At 41.3% G+C, this 21,476-nt stretch overlaps 1 protein-coding gene across 1 annotated transcript in view; it reads left to right on the top strand.

The window, feature by feature from the left end:
- RAB38 (RAB38, member RAS oncogene family) overlaps positions 1–21,476 on the top strand; it is a 66,014-nt gene that overhangs the window by 9,856 nt on the left and 34,682 nt on the right. The window contains exon 2 of the mRNA XM_047753855.1: positions 18,432–18,712. Coding sequence (XP_047609811.1) covers positions 18,432–18,712 — 281 coding nt within the window. The remainder of the gene's footprint in view (positions 1–18,431; positions 18,713–21,476) is intronic.

The following is a 21,476-nucleotide window of genomic DNA, read 5'->3' as shown; positions in this document are numbered from 1 at the left end:
AACCCACTGTGCTGGGTTGAGGATTGAGCCCCACGTCCCAGCACTCCCAAGATGCCGCCGATCCTGTTGCACCGCAGTGGGAACTCCTACCATCACCTCTCTCTCTTTTTTTTTTAATTTATTTATTTTTGTCTTTTTTTGCTATTTCTTGGGCTGCTCCCGCGGCATATGGAGGTTCCCAGGCTAGGGGTCTAATCGGAGCTGTAGCCACCAGCCTACGCCAGAGCCACAGCAACGCGGGATCCGAGCCGCGTCTGCAACCTACACCACAGCTCACGGCAACGCCGGGTCGTTAACCCACTGAGCAAGGGCAGGGACCGAACCCGCAACCTCATGGTTCCCAGTCGGATTCGTTAACCACTGCGCCATGACAGGAACTCCCCATCACCTCTCTTAATGAAAGTAGTAAATGATGCTGTTATTTAGTAAATAAATATTTATTAGTAAATATCAACTAATGCTATTTATTAGTAAATCTCAACTAGACATAGCTCTCCTATACTGGTCACCCTAGTTTATGTTAATTATATTACCTTTTACCCAGACAATGAGACTCGAAACTTCTGCCATCTTTTCTTCATTCTCATTTGAGCCTGACATGCTATCAATCTCCAGGTCAGACAGTGATTATGCCTCGCTTGTCATGGCCCCAAATCCAGGACAGCACTATTATCATTACCTCTTTGCTGTCATAGCCATCTGGATAGTTCTAGTCTCTTTCTCTTCCAATTCTTGGACCTTGGTCAAGTTCATCTTCCCGGAACATCACTTTGGTAGCTTCCCATTGCTATAGATTATAGGCGTCATCATGAAAAGAAAGTAGTGAGGGTGAGGTAATTGGAGGGATGGTGACTAGAAGGAGGACAGACCCTAGGATATAGAGCTATTGAGGGAGGAGTTCATGGGGTCCTAGAAAGTAACAAGTAAGTGGAGTCCTTGAAGCCTGACTAGGTCAAATGGCAACCCAGGATCTCTCTCATTGTGGCCTTGTCAGAACGCAGTTGTTCTCTTTGAAGGTTGAAAAGGGTACTTAAATATTTATTTGTTTTACTGCATTTTATTTAAGAAGTCATTTTAAAACTTCAGAATTTTAGAAGTGTAAGATTTTGCCTGGGAAAATTTATTCATTCACTTGATTAGCGTAGGGCTTTAGGGGTGAATGAGATGGATGTTGGTATGGAATCTGATATTCTGGAGGGACATAAAGATATTTAAGATAATCATAGAGATAATTATTGACTGTTTTGATAAGTGCTCTGAAGGAGAAATGTCAGGTGCTAAGAAAGTCAAAACGTGGCACCTACCATAGCCAAGGTGTGGAGGTGAGGAGAGTTGGTGAGAAGGGAGGTAGTGAGAGGGAACAACAGACACATTAGGAAAGGAGGTATACACCAACCAATGGTTAAGAAGGATAACTCCTCATATTTATCACTTTATCAGAGTAATCTTTGCAGTTTAAACAGCATAATGATTCTGGCAAATAGGTCATATTATTTCCACTTTTACAGGTGAGAAAAACGGACCAAGTGTAAGTAGAACATGGTGCCTGGTACATAGTAGCTGCTCAATAAAGGTGGTTTGGTGTTAAATAGTCACTAGGGTTGATACTAGAGCTATTGCTCACCTGAAAACATTTTGAGGAGAGTTGTCTTGTGGTAGGTTTAGAGCCTAATTACTCCCTCTTCTGAAGATTAGCCTTGGGAAATCCTGCATCTCTCAAACCATGGAGAACACTTTTTATTTTTTGACTCTCTTTGATTCTGGGATGGACATTCCCAGATTGATATGGTGGCCCTACTGCTCGTGGGATGGAAATCAGGTTGATTCTATCAAGGGAAGATCCTCATCTTCTAGGGGGAATGCTAGAGCAGTCTCCATCAACTTGGCAAGGTCAAGTCTGAGACTCTAGCCTGGGGTTCCAAATTATTGAGTTCCATAAATTTTCTTCCAGCTCTTTGAGAGCTTGGTTAAAAAAATATGATCTTAAATTACTCTTTGAAAATAACTTAGATTTTAAATTTCACCATTTCCTACTCCATTTTGTTTCCTATTCCAAGGCATTAATCAGCTCCTGTCTTTTCTACCTTGACAAATAACTCTATTTTATTCCTCCTTTCAGTAGCCATGTCTTCCTCACCGCTCATGTGAATGACTTCAGAAGCTTCCTAATGTCAGTCTCTTCCCAAGCTTTCCCACCCATCACTTAATCCACAGAGGTGAGACTTCTCAGTACAGCACTGCCATCCTCCAGTTAGGTGTTCTCCAACCTGGCACCCTTCGGTAGATCCTCATCACTTTTAGAATGAAAGCTTAAACTTTTTAGCATGAACATCAAGGCCTCTCATGATCTGGCCTCTGTTCCCCCCCCCCTCCCCGTCTTCTCTCTCATACTTAGGATCCTTGACCATTCTGGCTTCAGTTCAGCTACCTTTCCTTTTATACTGTGGGTCATACAGTTGCCTCTGGCTAACTACACTTCCTTTTCTTTACTTAAATAGCTCCTGTGGGTCCTTTGTCACTCACCCATCTCACCTCATTCAGGAAGTCTCTTTTGAGTCCATATAACAAAATCCCATGCCTCCTCCAGATGAGAAGTCTTCTACTACTGCATGGGAATGCTTTCAAACCTTTCAACTGTTACCCTAGTACTAGGTACTAGTGGGTGCTTAATGAGTATTTGTTCAATAAAAAGTTTCAGTGAACTGCTTCATCATTACTTTAATTCTAAGACATGTCATCCATCTAAACACTTCTTTCTTTCTTTTTGGCCATACTGGCAACATGCAAAAGTTCCTGGACCAGGGATGAAACCTGAGCCACAGCGTGACAATACCAAATCCTTAACTGCTAGGCCACCAGGGAACTCTAAACATTTAATAAACAAAAAAATTTTTGTGTCTGAACAAAATGAAAGTTCTGTTCATACCTGAAAGACTTTGTAATTTTACAAATATTAATGTATAAAAATGCATACATTTTAAGATCAATGAATGTGGCAATCACTTTTCTTAAGAAGCATTCTATTTTATTTTTCACTATAAAAACTAGAATGACCTTAAAAACCATTCTTAAAAACTATGCTTCTTTGTTTAATAAAATCTTCATAATTCAAAGTGAAATGTTATTCATTTGGAGGTCAAATGGCAAAACTGTATTTTCTTTATGATATTTAGATATATTAGATGGAGTAATAAAGGTAATTTTCAGAGTTAAAACCTTGAGGGCTCACCGTGTTAAATCCTTCATTTTACAGATAAGGAAGCTCTGCTCTGAAAGGAGGGGTATTATTAGTTTCAAGCCCATAGAACTAGTTAATGGTAGAACTGGAACCAGAATGCAGGCTTCTCTGTTCATTAATGATGAGATTTCAATTAAAAACATTTTTTAACACCAGATGTTTTAGTATCGTCTTAAATACTGGGGCAGGAAAATGAATTTGATAGGCACCCAGCTATGGGAGTTTATGCAATAAATCAGAGAGGAAGATGGTACGGCATTGGGGTGAACCAAAGTCACCCGCAGTTTAGCTTCAAGTAACATGCCTAATATACTTTCCCTCCATGCTCCATTACGAGGCTTAAAATGTGGCCATTTGGGGTCCTTGCTCTTCCTTATTCACACCCCATGTTTATTGCCTCTGTGCCTTTGCTCCTGCTATTCTTTTTTTTAATTTCCTTTTCTTTTAATAGCTAGGCCTGTGGCATATGGAATTTCCCAGACTAAGACTTGAATGAGCTGGGGCTGAGGCCTGTGCCACAGCCATGGCAGCACCAGATCTGACCCGCATCTGTGACCTCTGCCACAGCTTACAGCAACACCGGGTCCTCAACCCACTGAGTGAGGCCAGGAATTAGGCTCTCATCCTCATAGAGACTACGTCAGGTCCTTAACCTGCTGAGCCACAACAGGAACTCCCGCTCCTGCTCTTCTTGCTGGTTCACATGCCCTTCCCTTTATTTCCACATATCCAAATCCTACGTGATGTTTAAGACCCACCTGGAAGGGCAACTCCTCTGCAAAGAAAGACTCCCCTAATTCTCTCCCCTTCCAGTATAACTCTTTCCTCCATTGAATCCCATATCACCTTGCTCCCTTCTAGCACTTTCCCTTTAGCAATTTGCTAGAGTTCTGTTGTACTTCTGGTATCTTTCCTGATTTTTAGCAGAGCTTGCCACAAGTTATTTGTTATGTAGTGTAATGAAATGACTGTGGAGTTATAGCAAAGACGTAGAGAAAGAGAAAAGACTGAGCAAGAGGAGAACCAAGCAAGGGCAGGTTTGGGAAGCAAAGGGAAGAGAATCGAAGAGAGGAGAGTTAATCGTTTCAAATGTCTGGGAGAAATCAGAATTATTACTCCGTACCCCGAATCTCTATTTTATTGTAGTCTGTATTATTCTGATACATTAACTGCTCTTCCTCATTGGGCTTGCATAAATCTGCTCTCTCGGGAAGAACAATGGAAAACTTAGCTTCTTGTGTACCCCCTCAGCCTACTCGAGACAAATTATCTATAGTGTGAGAGATTCAAACACATTTCAATCTAATTTATAGGGTGAAGTTGAAAACAAATTGATTTAAATTACTTGTCGGAGGACTGTTTTTCCCCTACAATATAATTTGTTATTAATAGCCACCATTATTGGGTGTCAGGAATGGTGCTGTGCATTTTTACGTATCACTTTATTCATTGCTCTCAATGAACTGATCTGGCAGGTACTGTTATTAACCCCATCATAGAGAGGAGAGAATTATGCTTAGAGGGGCTAGAAGAAGATAAACAAACAAACAAACATACAAACCTTTACAAAAGTTACACAGGCAGTAAGGGACGATGCTGGGATACGAACTGAGATTTGTCTGGTTATACATTCTATTTTCTAACCACTCTCTTCTACTGTTTCCTACTGTGTAATATAATAATGCAGTAGTTTTCTCATGTCTTAGATTAAACTGCCTCTTGTTGCTTCTGTTGTTGTTGTTCCTGCACCTCAGGCCTATGGGAGTTCCCAGGCCAGGGATCGAATCCGAGCTGCAGTTGCAACCTGTGCCACAGCTACAGCAATGCCAGATCCTTAACCCACTGCACTGGGCAGGGGATCGAGCCCGTGTCTCAGCAGTGACCAGAGCAGTTGCAGAGACAATGCTGGATCCTCCACCTGCTGCACCACAGCAGAAACTCCAGATTAAGTTGAATTTTGACGATGCACATACTTTATTTTAAAGGACTATTTATTATTATTTTTAACCTTTCTATTTTAAACAGAGTTAAAAATTGAATGAGCTAAATTCTTTGCACACATCATTGCATGGACCATGTAGTTGGTTTAGCCTAATAAGACCCATTTTAATATGCTACTTTTAGAGAGGAAAACCATAGTGCCTAAGGGACACAGTCTCTACTTTGAGAATTAAAGATAAGAATAGCAATGATGCTCAATGGTATTAGAATAAAAATTGTCTTATAAAGCGGTAGAGGGGTGTGTGTGTGTTTGTGTGTGTGTGTGTATCTGTGTGTGTTTAACTTAAAGAAAAATGTCTCCTAGACTCGAGAGGCTACAGCAGAGGTTCTCAAACTTCCTCAGTTCACAGAACCTTTAGTGTCAAAGTCATTTTTTCATGGTGCCTCTAGGCCAATAGAAATACTTAAAAGTTCTGTTTCTTAGGTAGTGAGCACTAAACAGTTTAATAAGTAAAATAGTCTAATAACTTAATAGCCATTTGGAAAACATAAATTTAAAGAAAACTAATTTCATTTTTAATAACTCTAATTGTTTGCTATTGGCATATGCATTCCTTTGGACCCTGCAATAGCATCTCAAACTTTGAGTCAGAGTGGACACCACCACCCGCATGTTCATTTCCCATTGATTTTCACATGACTCTTGCTTTTTATTACCCAAACTGCGAAAACCCCAGCTTCAAAAAGATATGACCACATCAAAAGGAAGGTAGCACTACCTAACGTTAAAATTGTAAGCTACCTCTAGCTACTAGTTCCTTGAGCACCATTGTGCTTGCCTTGAAATTTACAATTATCACGGTGTGCCACTGTGAGTGCAGTGAGTCACCCCAGAGCACCTTCACACACATTTTAGGGATTTTACAGCTAGAGGAATCTGGAAATGCTTTAAGAGTGAAACCCTTAGAGCCCAGGGTCCCTTGTGAGTTATCTATTAAAGTGTCTTTAAAGGTTACTTAGAGGTGATGTCTCAAATGCTAAGTAATTCAGAGATTACTTTTATAATTCAGAATGTATTTTTAGGTTGTTTGCTAGTTATTTGTTTAGGTTGCAGTTGGTTTAATTATAAACATGGGATACAGATCCTTTTATTTTGATTCATGTTAACCTCCCTTCTGTGGCTTGGTTTCATTCCCTCCCTCCACCCAATAATAGACATTGCATTATTCTATGGTCTTGTTTCTTCTCTACCCAAGTAAGTTATTTCCTTTCAACTGAGTGGTGTTAGACCCCAGTCAAAATTAATTCTGACCAAAAAAAAAAAAAAAAATCTCCTGAGACACTGGGATACTCATTTTCTTCCCTCTCTCTCTCTCCCTAACACACACACACTGCCTTAAATTTAAATATAAATTCAGAATTTAATGAGAATATTTTTGAAATTTAATTTAAAAATAGATCACTATAATCCAGCTACCCTTGATTTCTATAATATTATTGCTTATGGACACCCAAGATACCAATTGTTACTTTTTATGTCATCCTATTCTCTTGCACAATTTAGTTTAATTCAATACACTGTATCTAGTTTTACCTTCTTGTTGAATAGAGATAAGACTTGCCTATTAGACAGGACAACCAGTAACAAGATGAAATGAGAGCCACTGTTTATGGGGGAACTAGAAGAAATTGTGGAAAGTGAATTTGTTCTGAATTGGTGATAGATTTTTCTCAGAGTGTATTTTAAGGATGAGCAGGAGTTTAGTAGGCATAAAAAGTAAAAGTAAATGAGTTGGACTAGAGGTCTTGCTTTATTCAGTCCACTCCTCTCCCTGCTGGGGCTCCCTCTTGCAAATAAGAAATCGATATTGTTACTTCATTATGTAAAGAGCACTCGTATTACCAGTTCCATTCTATTTCGCAAGTCCATTGTGAGCACTAACTAAGAGCCTCTCAGAGTGTGTGTTGTGTGGACAGACAGGGGACAGTATTAGAAGAACTCAACCGTGGGCTCAGGGAGTCTCCAGTGTAACTGGGGACACAGGCTTGCAGAGGTTTGTGGCGCGGGAAAAGCAGTACAAGGCTGGGCCTGATTGAGTGGGTGAGCAAGTGATAGATTCACTCAGCGCTGGGTGAGTATAGGGAAGGAAAGAGTTGAGCTCAGAAGTCAGAAAAAGCTCCAAGAAGGTGGAGTTTGGTACAAGCTTGAAGAACAGATAGGATTTAGTTAGACAGAGAATCAGAGAGAAGGGAAGTGCTAGTGGAGGAAGGAGTGTCCTGGAGTGAGTGTGAGTGAAAACAAAAGGTAGAGCCGGAGTTCCCGTTGTGGCTCAGTGGTTAATGAATCCGACTAGGAACCATGAGGTTGCGGGTTCGGTCCCAGGCCTCGCTCAGTGGGTTGAGGATCCAGCATTGCCGTGAGCTGTGGTGTAGGTTGCAGACTTGCTCGGATCCCACGTTGCCGTGACTGTGGCTGTGGCCGGTGGCTACAGCTCCGATTCGACCCCTAGCCTAGCCTGGGAACCTCCATATGCCGTGGGAGCGGCCCTAAAAATGGCAAAAAGACAAAAAAAAAAAAAAAAAAAAGGTAGAGCCTAGCAAGGCCTAATTTTGGGCAGAACCCTGGAGCTCAGTCTGAGGATTAACCTTTAATTTGTAGGTCGAAGTGTGTAACCTTAAAAATCCCATAGGAGCCCTGAGAGTAAAATAAATGTATTCTGTTTTCTGATGGGCAAATACTTGCTCATCTTTCAAAGGCCTTTCTGAACAATCTGTTCTCACTTCTGGTCCCCAAGCTACTGCCCCGTTTCCCTAGGAAACAGGAGCAAAGCCTCCCCATAATCCTGGCTCCTATTTTGTTTCGCCACAGACCTTCACATCAGCTAGATGCATGTTCAGGAACAAGGCCAAGTGTGTTGAAGAGTATTTTGATGCAAAGAAACAAACATGGGATCCTTTGTAACCACCTATAAGAGCCTCACAATAAGAAAAACGGATCAATGGTGATGATTTATTTTAAAATATAAATTTCATTGAATTCTTAATATTTCGTTAGAATTATTTTAATAAAATAGATATAGACATACAAATTTAGGGAAGTGTTTTTGTGATATCTAACAGTGTCAAAGAAATAGTATCAAGGCCATTTTTTTTTTCTTTCTTTAAGATTGAGTGTTTGGTACTGATAAGCTCAAACTTGACAACATATAGTCATATAATATAGACTCTGTATTTTTGAAAGTTCTGAGTTTTCAGGACATTCCAGGATTTATACTTCTCTTCCAATTTATAACTGTTGGGAACTAGTTAAAATTGTTTTAAATCTTGTGTGGGTCACATAATATGTTAGCACCCTAATTTCCAGTTTTGGGCAGTAGTAGGTTTAATTAAGCAAATGATAGTGTGAAAGCAGGGCTTGGATGTTGAATCTGGCAGATGTGTACGGATCTTAAAACCCAAGTTAAATCTCCAGGCCTAACCTCCCCCCCTGAACTTCAGACTCGTGTGTACAACTGCCTTCTCAACATATCTGTGTAACAGACATCTGAAACCTAACATGTCAAAATCCCAATCTACTTCCACAAAACCTTGGCCTCCAAAAGTCTACTCCATTTCAGTTAACGACAACGCCATAATTTAGGTCAAAAGCTTGGGAATCAGACTTGAATCATCTCATAATCCATATCCTACCTATCTTCTCTATCTCCACATTTGTCTAGACAACATCCAGCCTGAACCATGTTCACCACTGCCACTTTGGTCCACATAATTATCTCTTGCCTGGATTACTGTCTCCTCACTTCTGACCTTGACTCCTGTAAGTCACTCCTCAATGCAGCAGCCACATTATCCATTTAGTCCTGTCAGTTCATGTTTCTCATCTGCTCACTCCCCTTCAGTGCTTTCCTCTCTCATCCAGAATAAAAGGCACCATCAGTATAATGGCCCCAAACTGTCTACAGTCTGGATCCTGTAATCTGCCGGCCGCACTGCATGCCACTCTTTCCCTTGGGTGGCCCACTCCAGCCAGCACGGCCCCCTTGCTGTTCTCCACACACTTTCTAGAGACATGTGTGCCTCAGCATCTTTGCACTTGCCATTCCCTCTCTCCAAACCCCTCTTCTCCTGAACATCCACATGGCTTCTTTTACCTCTTTTTGATCTTTACTCCAATGATTGCTTTTCAGGGAGCCTTCCCTATCCATCCTGCTTAACTTTGCCCTCATCTCCATTGCATCTCCTTTCCTGCTGTTATTCTTCTCCATTGTATCTCCTCTCCTGCTGTTATTCTTCTCCATAGCACTTTTCACCAGATAATGTATTATTATGTGTATCTTGCTTTGTGTTTACTGTTTATCTCTTTTTACTAGAATGTAAACTTCACAAGGGCCATGATTCTTAATTGCTTTTTTCCTAGTTGCTGGTTTTTCTAGTTGCATGTTTCTAGTGCCTGGTAATTAATAGACATTCAGAAATGTTTGTTAGATGAAAGAGGTGAGACGAGACAAAGTGATTTCATTGGGAGTGGAGAGAAAGTGATAAATGGCAGAGACACAGCAGAGGATAACTCTTAAAGACTTGTTAAGCCTTCACGTGATCATTGGGAGGGGGGTAAAGAATTACGGGTTACTTATTCATTCAGCAAGGAAACCCTGTTGAACACATGCTGGGTACACAGGGCAGTGTTTGCCATGGGGCTGCTGAAACCAGGCTCTGGCCAGGGAGAGAGGTTAGAAGTTTTGTGGGGGACGATCAAACAAGGTTAATTCTAGATTAGAAGCCTAGGTGACCTAGAAAAATGGTGATTAGGGAGTTCCCTTGTGGCCCATCCAGTTAAGGATCCAGCATTGCCACAGCTGTGGCATAAGTTGCACCTGGGGCGTGGGTTCGATCCCTGGCCCAGGAATTGCCACATGCACAGGTGCGGCCAAAAAACAAAAAACAACAACAAAAAAAGAAAAATGGTGATTTACTGACAATTTCCTGTTATTGTCTAGTGGAGCAAAGAAGTGAGGAGAGAAGACAAAAAAGTTTCAGAACCACTGTTAGAGGGTCAGATGGGCTCTTAAAAGATGGAGAAAACCTTGCTCACCAGGACGCCAGCCTGACTCTGATCCTAGTTTGTGGGTTTCCCTGGGCCTTTAAAACCAACTGCCACTGTAAGTTCAGGAGCTGTTTGATCAATTGGATTTTTTTCTCCAGATCCTTGTTCAAAGTTTCTATTTACTTTTGGTTTTATCTTCCTGCTTTTTATACTATTACTCTCTAGAAATCAGGAGCATACTTTGGTGATACTTTCAGCTCTACCGATTGTGCTGTGACCCCCAAAATATATATTTGGAATAGAGTAAATCGATTGCAAGGAATTCTTTTTTTTTTTTTTTCTTCTTCAGGGGATTATTCTTAAATTGAGAATGACTATGAAAACATAACATACCAGTCTGAAACTCACTGCGATATATATGCACATAACCCTGTTAGAATAATGTTAATTTTCTCCATCAGTGAACATCTATTGATTATTTACTCAAAACAAGCATAGGATATAGAGTACGTGCATTAGTATGTGACACTGGCTTGTGTAACGTTTTAGAGGAAGGAGGAATCTTTTTAAAAATTAAAAAAAAATTTTAAATTAAAGTATAGTTGATTTACAGTGTTGTGCCAATTTCTTCTTTACAGCAAAGTGACACAGTCATACATGTCTATACATTCTTTTTTTCATATCATCCCCCATCATGTTCTGTCCCAAGAGATTGGACAGAGTTCTCTCTGTTACACAGTAAGACCTCATTGCCCATCCATTCTAAGTGTGATATTCTGCATCTACTAATCCCAAACTCCCAGTCCATCCCACTCCCTCCTCCCTCCCCCTCAGCAACCACAAGTCTATTCCGTATGTCTGTGAGTCTGTTTCTGTTCTGTAAATAGGTTCATTTGTGCCATATTTTAGATTCCACATACAAGTGATATCATATGGTATTTGTCTTTCTCTTTCTGATTTACTTAATGTGAAACTCTCTAGTTGCATTTATGTTGCTGCAAATGGTATTACTTTACTATTTTTTTATGAGGAAGGAGGAATCTTTTTTTTTTTTTTTGGTCTTTTGTTGTTGTTGTTGTTATTGCTGTTGTTGTTGCTATTTCTTGGGCCGCTCCCGAGGCATATGGAGGTTCCCAGGCTAGGGGTTGAATCGGAGCTGTAGCCACCGGCCTACGCCAGAGCCACAGCAACGAGGGATCCGAGCCGCGTCTGCAACCTACACCACAGCTCACGGCAACGCCGGATCGTTAACCCACTGAGCAAGGGCAGGGACCGAACCTGCAACCTCATGGTTCCTAGTCGGATTCGTTAACCACTGCCCCACGACGGGAACTCCGGAATCTTAATTTCAGTTTATTTCTACCATAATATCTTGAGCTCCTACCATATTCAAAAAAGTGGAGAAATAGGCATCCAATTTACAACATTAAAACATGACCAACCTGCTCTCCAGGTTTTGCAATGCCAAGTTGAAGACAGAAGCATGAATAGATAGCGTGCTAAGTACAAATGGAATAGGATAAAGAAAATGCTGTGAGGTCATGAAAAAGGGACCATGGTTCCAGCTGGCAGGATGAGAACGTCGCACAGATGAGTGAGATTTCAGGGTATAATTATATATATTGTACCACGCCAGCGACCTGAGTCACAGCAGCGACAACGTCACATCCTTAACCCACTGTGCCACCGGGGAACTTCTCAGGGCCCAATTATAGGATGTGTAGGATTTCACTGAAGGTGAGAGGAGAGATGGGGAGGAAATTCAGGCTTTGGGAACAGAGCTGCAAGGCAGCCAGAAAATCCAGGGAGTCACATAGGATGGACAAGTAGTCCATTGTGGCTTGGCCATGGAGCGCTTTGTAGGAAGTGATAGGAGAAGAGTTTGGAAAGAAAGGTGGTTTGCACCCAAGGCTCCAAAAATGTAATGTTTATAAAGGTGTCTGTCTTTCTTTTTAAGGGCATGAGTCACTGAGGGGCTACAATAGCAGAGAATAATGGTAATCTTTACATTTTGAAGGTGGATTCTGATAGAAAAGTTTTACGACTTTACCTAGGGAAGGCTTTAAAAAACAAGTTCCTGGGCCCCCTACAAAACCAATCCAGTAAGAATTTCTAAGGAGGATGCCCCAGAAAGTTCTATAAATATCTCAGATGATTTCTCGCCCCCCCCACTTTATTGAGATGTAATTGATATATAACTTTGTGTGAGTTTCATGTGTACAATGTGATGATTTGATGTACGTATATTTTGTGAAATAATTACTACAATGAGGTCAGTCAACATCTCCATCACTTCACCTGTTTACCCTTTTAGTGTGTTTGTTTGGTGAGAACAGTTAAGATTTAGTCTTTTACTGATGTTCTATTAGCTAATACAGTATTGTTGACTGTAGTCACCCCACTGTAATCAGATCCCCAGAATTTATTCATCTTACAACTGGAGGTTTGTACCCTTTGACCAGCATCTCCCTATTTCTCCCATCCCTTAGCCTCTGGCAACCACTATTCTACTCTCCATTTTTGTGAATTTTAGACTGTTTATGCCTTTTTTAGATTCCTCATGTGAGATTACACAGTATTTTTCTTCCTCTGTCTGACTTATTTCTCTAGCATAATGCTTTCATAGCATTTGCCCATATTGTTGCAAAAGGCAGGATTTCCTTTTTATGGCTGAATAATACTCCGTCGTACATGTATACAGTTGGTCCTCTGTATTTGCAGATTCTGCATCCACAGATACAGAGGGTGGGGAGTACTAGGTCATTATTTAAGGGACTTGAGCACCTGCCGATATTTGTATCTGCAGGGAGTCCTGAAACCAATCATATTGAGAGATGACTGTACCACAGTTTCTTGATTTATTCATCTGTCCATGGACATTCACGTTGTTTCCATGTCTTGGCTTTTGTCAATAATGCTGCAGTGAACATGAAGTATGCAGAGAGCTCTTCGAGGTAGTGATTTCATTTCCTTCAGATATATACCCATCAGGTGATTTCTTGTGCTGTCAAAATAGCAACTATCTGAAAACCTGTGTTATATTTATATTTATTTTAAGGGCGAGTGGGAGTGACCAAGACTGAGATGCTGAGAGCCCCAGCTAGGAGCTTTCAGAGGTCCAGATGAAGATCAATGAGGGCCTGAGCTGGAGCAGTGGCAGTGCTAATAGACAGCAGGGGGCAGAGTCAAGAGCTGCCTTTTTTTTTTTTTTTTGGTCTTTTTGTCTTTATAGGGCTGCACCCGAAGCATATGGAGGTTCCCAGGCTAGGGGTCCAATTGGAGCTGCAGCTGCTGGTCAATGCCAGAGCCACAGCAACACGGGATCCGAGCTGCATCTGCAACCTACACCACAGCTCACGGCAACGCCAGATCCTTAACCCACTGAGCAAGGCCAGGGATCGAACCCAAAACCTCATGGTTCTCAGTCAGAGTCATTTCTGCTGCACCATGATGGGAACTCCTGAGAGCCGCTTTTGAATAGAAGCGATGGTAGGATGTTGGAGACCCTTTGGATATGGGGGTGAGGAGGGAGTTGGAAGATGCCTTGAAGGTACCACTCTGACGGCAGTGTGGATGGAGATGCTGTGAACCAACATGGGGAACACAGGAGGAGTGGATGGTAGAGAACTGGATGCCTGCATGTTGCGAGGTTGATCAAAGGAGGCTGCCAGAGGCAGTAATGGATTTAGTTCCGTAGTTTACCAATGAGGAAACTGAAGCTCAGACTGGTGAAGTGACTAATCTTTGGTCACCAGAGCCAGGTGGTGAACAGAACATCCTCTTGTTTTTATGCCTGTCTAGAAGGATTCACTGCTTGGTCCTGCCCTCTGAGAGCATATATAGTAGTAATTACCAAGTGGCACTAAATACGCGTATGAATGTGTTGCCTGTGTATGTTTTTAGCTGAGTCCATGACCCTGGTGGGCCATTTTGGGCAGCTGGAGCAGAGGACCAGGTGTGGATTTAATGGTGATATCCTGGGGCTAGAAGGTGTGAAAACAGAAGGGAACTTTAGAGATGGGCCAGAACAACTTCATTTTACCGATAAGAAAACTGAGTCTCGGGGGGAGATGTATTTGTCTAAGGCTGCACTGGTAACAAGGGATTCAAATGAAGACACCTGTCTTCTTGACCCTTCAACTTGGTGCCTTCTGTGGGAGGTTCCCCACGTGATTACCGCAGCCGTCGTACTAACTTTTGTGATTCAGTTAATTGCTTTGTCCTTGAACATCCCCTGAGGCTGAAAACTGAATCAAAAGCCATATCTACACGGCTGTGGAGTGTGTGTTTAGACACTGAGAAATGGGGACTTACATTATGAATGGGATCATTTTCCATACATGTATCCAGTATAACACCTCTTAGTTTAGAAGTTCCTCGAGGACAGAAAATTATGTATTTGCAGCACAAAGCCCAGAACCTGGACCATATTACCTAGTCAATAAATGTGTGTTGAATGAGTGACTTAACCCCAATGGCATTTTTGAACTGTAGTCTTTTTCTTTTCTGGGCTTTTCAGGGCTGCACCTGTGGCATATGGAGGGTCCCAGGTTAGGGGTTGAATTGGAGCTGCAACTGCTGGCCTACGCCACAGCCACAGCAATGCCAGATCCAAGCCATGTGTGCAACCTACACCACAGCTCACAGCAATGCTGGATACCTAACCCACTGAGTGAGGGATTGAATCTGCATCCTCTTGGATCCTAGTCAGATTTTGTTTCTGCTGAGACATGACGGGAACTCCTGTAGTCTTTTTTAAAAAATCAATCACTTATGATAGACTCATCAGGTCTCTACTTTGTCCATATGTAGGCACACACTAAACATCACATGGTTCTCATTCTTTTATTAAGAAACAGCAGGGAGTTCCCGCGTGGCGCAGTGGTTAACGAATCCGACTAGGAACCATGAGGTTGCGGGTTCGGTCCCTGCCCTTGCTCAGTGGGTTAACGATCCGGCGTTGCCGTGAGCTGTGGTGTAGGTTGCAGACGCGGCTCGGATCCCGCGTTGCCATGGCTCTGGCGTAGGCCGGTGGCTACAGCTCCGATTCGACCCCTAGCCTGGGAACCTCCATATGCTGCGGGAGCGGCCCAAGAAATAGCAAAAAGACAAAAAAAAAAAAAAAAGAAACAGCAGAGCGGGCTATCAGCTGACAAAGGCCGGATAAAATGTGAGTGCTGGAAGCGCCCTGATCTGAATGTGACCTCTTGCTGGAATGCCAAAAATACAGTCTTTCCAAGTTCTCCTGGCCTAGTGACCTCAATACAAAGGTCTTTTCTTTCTAGAAACTAACCTTTTTGTTTCTGATCTGATACATATATCCTCACAAACTCAAACACACACACACACACACACACACACAATCCCAATGAAGGTATAAGCTTATAGTGTGCTATTCATGTGCTTTTCGTGTGTGCGTGTGTGTGTGTGTGTGTGTGTGTGTGTGTGTGTGTGTGTGTGTAGTCTTAAAAATGACCCTCTGCCACGTATTTGAAATATAAACTCTTTCTTCTTGAGGGCTGCTTTACTCTACTATGAAAACCCCTGGACAAGCAGATTATTGAATAACCCATGACTTTGCCCTTCATCTGATTAGTTCCTTGAAAGGGATCATAAGACATCCTTAAAAAGCCTAGAGGCCTTCAGAGTCCTGAATGATCACAGAAGGCTTTTTTCCCTTGTCTTCCTGAAATGTCATGGCCACCCTGATCGGTATCAAAGGAAATCACTGTTTGCAGCAGGAACTTAAAAGAAAAAGAAAGAAAAGAAAGAAAGAAAAAAGAAATTTAGGACTCAATTGGGATAATGAAAGTTCATCTGTGGGTTTTGTGTCATATGAAGGGTTTTATGCCACTTTCCTTCATTGACTAGATGACTGTGGGAAATTTTTAAAAATGCTGATATAACCCATGTAAGAAATATTTTAGGATCGTCATGTGCTGGCCCTGACAAAGTACTCTTCTTTCCAGTGATACATGCTTGAGTACACAGACTCACACACTAGGATAGGAAGCCTTGACTTACACGCATTTTCATTAAATGTTTATGGATCAGTTCCTCTTACAAACTGCAGCGCTAATGCCAGTGTGAACAGGACCTACAAAAGAATTTGGTACCCTAAATTAAAACTCACTCTCACAAAACCTAGATCTCCAAGTTGTGTTAAGTGTTCTTAGAAGGAGGTTGACTTATACGTTCTTAGATACTTGCTAGTTTCAGCCTTTTATTTTTCATTTTTTGTCTTTTTAGGGCTGCACCCACGGCCTACGGAGGTTCCCAGGATAGGGGTCGAATCGGAGCTGTAGCTGCTCTCCTATGCTACAGCAATGCGGGATCCGAGCCACGTCTATGACCCACAACACAGCTCACGGCAATGCCGGATCCTTGACACACTGAGCGAGGCCAGGGATCAAATCTGCAAGCTCATTTTTCCCAGTCAGAGTCGTTTTCGATGCACCATGACGGGAACTCCCAGCCTTTTATATTTTTAAGATAAGTTGGTTTATCCAATACACATCTAACTTTGTTTTAATTTCTAAAACTTTACAAGGCTCTGAACACAAAAAAAATTCCCAAATCAGAATAAAAGAACTTTGTCTGGCCATATACTTCTGGAATTTGGGGTTTGGAACTCATTAACTCCTGTCTGCAGCAACTGCTAGTGGACAGAGTTACACGCAATAGGACTTTGTTCATTTTTGTTGTTCAGCTCAAATACTATAATTTTATTTCATAAACTCTGGTCTAGAACTCTGATTTCACTACCTTCTTGATACTTCTTTTCATAATTTTTAACATGCTGGAGAAAGAGAGGGAAAACTCAAGTTTCAACTAGTTGTAAGGGACTGCGCTGCATGCTTCACATGTGTTAATTCCTCTTATCCACCTATCAGCCCTGTGAGGTACATATTATTACTGCCATTTTGCAGATGAGGAAGACTGAGCTTAGTGTGTTTAAGATACTTACTAATATTCCTTTAGAAAATTAAGAATCAGAGCAAAACTGATTCCAGCTGATTAGTCTAAATAAGACCATTTATTTGTTTGTTGTGTGTTTGTTTCTAGGTCATGGGGCTTTCCTTATCCAATAGATGGTAGGCTAGTTAAGGGTGTAGGCCATCTAGTTCACTGTCCTACTCCTATCCTGTAGCTCAGACCCTGACATCAGCGCATACATATCTGTTATCTGTTCAGTTGATTTGAATGGGACACTCCCGATATATAATCCCCGGGGAGAGATAGTACAAGCCTATGGTTTAGTAGTTGGGAGTATTCATTGTTGGTAAATGACTGTGGGCTCTGGATTCAAAAATCTGAGATTTGAATTGTAAGTTCTTAAGCTTACCATCTGTATAATTTGAACACATTACTTAGCCTCTCTTGGTCTCAATTTTTACACTTCGAAACGGGTAATAATTGTACCTTCATGATTATTTAGCGAACATAAATAAATGCTAGCTATTACTATTACCCTTAACTGGAGTTGACTGAGGATGTCTTTTTTAACATACTAATCTATCATCCCCCTAAAATGTAAGCCCCATGGTGGTAGGGGTATTCATGTCTTAATCATCATATCCCAAGTATTCAGGAGTGTTGTCCGATAGAACATTCTGAGATAACGGAAATGTTTGCTATTGCAGTTGTCTTATACTGTAGCCAAGGCCCACATGTAGTTGTTGAACACTTGATATGTAGGTAGCTAGCTAGTATGACTGAGGAACTGAATTTAAAATTTTTGTTTTAATTATGGGAGTCTCTGATGACCTAGTGGGTTGAGGCTCCTGAGTTCTCACTGCTATGGCTCTGGTTGCTGCTGTGCAGTGTAGGTTTGATCCCAGGCCCAGGAATTCCCACATACTGCCTATGTGGCAAAAAAGAAAAAAAAAATACAAAAAAGTTTAGTTTTAATTAAACCAAAGTAACCATATGTGGGTAGTGGGATACCATATTAGCACAGTTCTAGAATGTTACATGGTACACAGACATTTCAATGAATGAATCATTCACTTATTGAATGAATGAATCCCCCCAGACTCAAAGATCAAAAGCAGAGCTGCCTGATTGTGTATTTAGTGCATTCTTTAAAGATAAGCAATGAAACACTTTACTGAGTGATCTGTTCATATGCGGTCTTATTAGGTTCCAGTATATGATTGCATTTAAAACTGAAATGAGTTTTTGCTTTCTTTCTCTTTTTGGCAATAGGTCAAGAAAGATTTGGAAACATGACAAGGGTCTATTACCGAGAAGCCATGGGTGCATTTATTGTCTTCGATGTCACCAGGCCAGCTACATTTGAAGCAGTGACAAAGTGGAAGAATGATTTGGACTCAAAGTTAAGTCTCCCTAATGGCAAACCAGTATCGGTGGTTTTGTTGGCCAACAAATGTGACCAGGGGAAGGATGTGCTCATGAACAATGGCCTCAAGATGGACCAGTTCTGCAAGGAGCATGGGTTTGTAGGATGGTTTGAAACATCAGCAAAGGTAACGTGCCCTTAAAGGATAAACTTAGGACAGGCAAGATTCACAAAGAAAATGGCATTTAATCATTGTCATTGTCATCATGCTAATATGTGTTTGTTTAATGATTTATGATTCCCAAACTGCTTTAAGCTCTTTCTCATTTCAAGGGGATGAGTGGACAAGGCAGGAATCATTATCCACAATTTAAGGTGATTATGGCTAAGGCGGCAAAGCAACTTGTACATGATCCCATTGATAATATTTCATATCTGTGTTCTTATATTAAGTGCTTATTATGTACCAGGCATGTTTTATGTGCATTTTCTCGTTTAGTCCTCAAAACAACCCTATTAGGTAAGCATAATTTTAGACTAAATGAAAGAAAGGGGCCTCACATGCAGTGTCACTGCTTTATGCAAGTATTAATTAGTTTATTCCATCAACACTTCGTATGTTCTTCTATATATCAGGAACTCTGCTTTGCCCTGGAAATGAAAAGATGGCAAGAACAGTACTAGCACATTGGGAACACTGGAACAGTAGGGTGAGAGAGTAGAGAGCAAATGGAAATGTGAAGAACCTAGCGTGGGGTGGCACTGAGCACTCCCTTGGAATAGCAGGTGGTGGGGGCGGAGTCAGGGCTGGAAGGTGCAGAGTCCACAGTCTCATGGGGAGGGGTTTATGCCCCACACCGTCACCTGACATGTCACGTGCATGATTTTTGCTCTATTCCTTTTTGTCTTTGTTTATATTTTTGTATCTCAGTATCAGAGAGAGAATTAGTTTCATCCTAAGTTTTGAAAAAATTTTAGAAAGCATAAATTAAAAATAACCACCTTGCTGTATTTTTCTGATACTTTTGTGTGCCTACATGTATGTTTCACATTATTAGGATTGCATTCTGCATAATTTTATGTCACAATTTTTCCATTTTTATTTATTTGTGGAACTCGTATTAAATACTTACAGAGCACAGGCACTGCACTGGTTGTTTGGGATTCAGCTGTGAATAAGATGTCTTGGCTCTTACGGAATTCACACTTAGGCCTTACTGTGAACATTCGTGTGCCTCGTTAGAGAATAGTCTGAAAATATGACTTGAATGGACGTCATTCAAATAGGCTGGGAAGAGCCTCTGTCAGTTTTACACCAGAGAGCAGAATGGTCAGATTTGCCCTGGGAACTATGGAACGATAGATTGGAGGCAGGTAAGCCTGGCGACAGTGACATGGTATTGTTGCATTCCTGCGGAAAAGTGACAGAGCCTTAGGATAATGGCTTTCGAGATTGGGAAGAAAACCCTTATATAAGAATATCACTGAAGCGTACACACCAGCAGGAATAAGCAACTTCTTGGTGTGGGAAATGACGGAGAGGGAGGAGAGGGTGGTGGGGTCCCTTACTCTGTCCGAGTGGGATGTCCCTTTGTTTCAGCTGTTCCCTGAAGAATCTCAGTGCCGCCTTCTCTCAGCGCTGTCTCTAAGTTGGCCTTAGGTTTAGAAATGTTTACTTCTCAGTTCCTTGTTTTCCTTCTTGGGGACCCAGTGTGCTTGTATGTTTTTTCCCTTCCTTTAAAATCCTTTGTTTCCTCTATTTTTTAGGATCTTTTCCTTTGATTCAGGACACAGTATCTGTTATTTTCTACTTCCTGGCTGTCGCTGAACCTTTTTGGTTTGTTTCTTTAAAGAATTTATTATTGTCAAGGGAGATATGTCAAGCAACACTTACAGATTTAAGTTATGGAAATGTAAGAAATGTTACATTTTTAATAGTGTGGAGCTTGGATGATAGTCTAGGCTTTTTAAAAAATTTCAGACTGGGGATGAATTCTTCATTCTCCTGTTCCTTAGCCTCACATTCAATTTCATTCCCAGATCCGGTGTTTTCCTTCAGATTCCTTTCTTTCAAAAGAGTCACGCTGCTCTAGCCCCAAAGCCTCCAGGCACAGAGATAAAAGAGTAGAACTTTGGAGACTCCTTTTCTCAGCTTATATGTGGAGGACAATCTATATTGAATGAATCCTGTTTATTCACCAATTGTTCATTCATTCATTCATTCATTCAACATTTTTTTTTTCTTTCTTTTTAGGGCTATACCCGTGGCATATGGAGGTTCCCAGGCTAGGTGTTGAATCGGAGCTGTAGCTTCTGGCAATAGAGAAATTGACAAAACAGAATCCTGACTTCAAGTATAACAATAACAATGATAAAACATACATGAAATATCTAGAATGTAGGATAGCTAATAAGTGCCAGCAAGAAAAGAAAAGAAAGAAAAGAAGGAAGATGCTTATGAATTTGTGGGGAGGTTGAAATTGCTTGTGGGACAAAGGACCTCCTGGACATTTTCTGTCACCTCACTCTGACATTTCTTGCACAACCACTGCAATGTCAAACTCTGCTTAAGGGCATGATGTTCATTAACTTAAGGCCTGGCTGACCCACCATGTACTTAGGTACTGGGTTTCTAATCCTCTAAATCCCCGAGTGTAGACTTTGAAGGAAAGCTTTGTACAGAGAGAGGGTGGAGGGAATTTCACAAAGCTTAATTGCACTTAACTGCTAGTATGACCAAGAGGGTACAAGGCCTCATTGTAAAAGGCAGAACCCACATTCTCTTTCCCCCAAACACACCTCATTGAAATTGTCCCTCTGAATGTCTTAATAATGACAGTCACTTCCCAGTGCCAGGCTAGTATTCAAAATCAACACCTAGATGCAGGAACAAAACTGTAGCACTGACAAGCTGGAGTGTCAAACTGTTCAAAAGGTCTTTTTTAAAAAAG

The sequence above is a fragment of the Phacochoerus africanus genome, chromosome 11 (genome assembly GCF_016906955.1).
Source record: "Phacochoerus africanus isolate WHEZ1 chromosome 11, ROS_Pafr_v1, whole genome shotgun sequence".
In the NCBI taxonomy this organism is placed as follows: Eukaryota; Metazoa; Chordata; class Mammalia; order Artiodactyla; family Suidae; genus Phacochoerus; species Phacochoerus africanus.
This window is presented reverse-complemented; position numbering and strand designations above follow the sequence as displayed.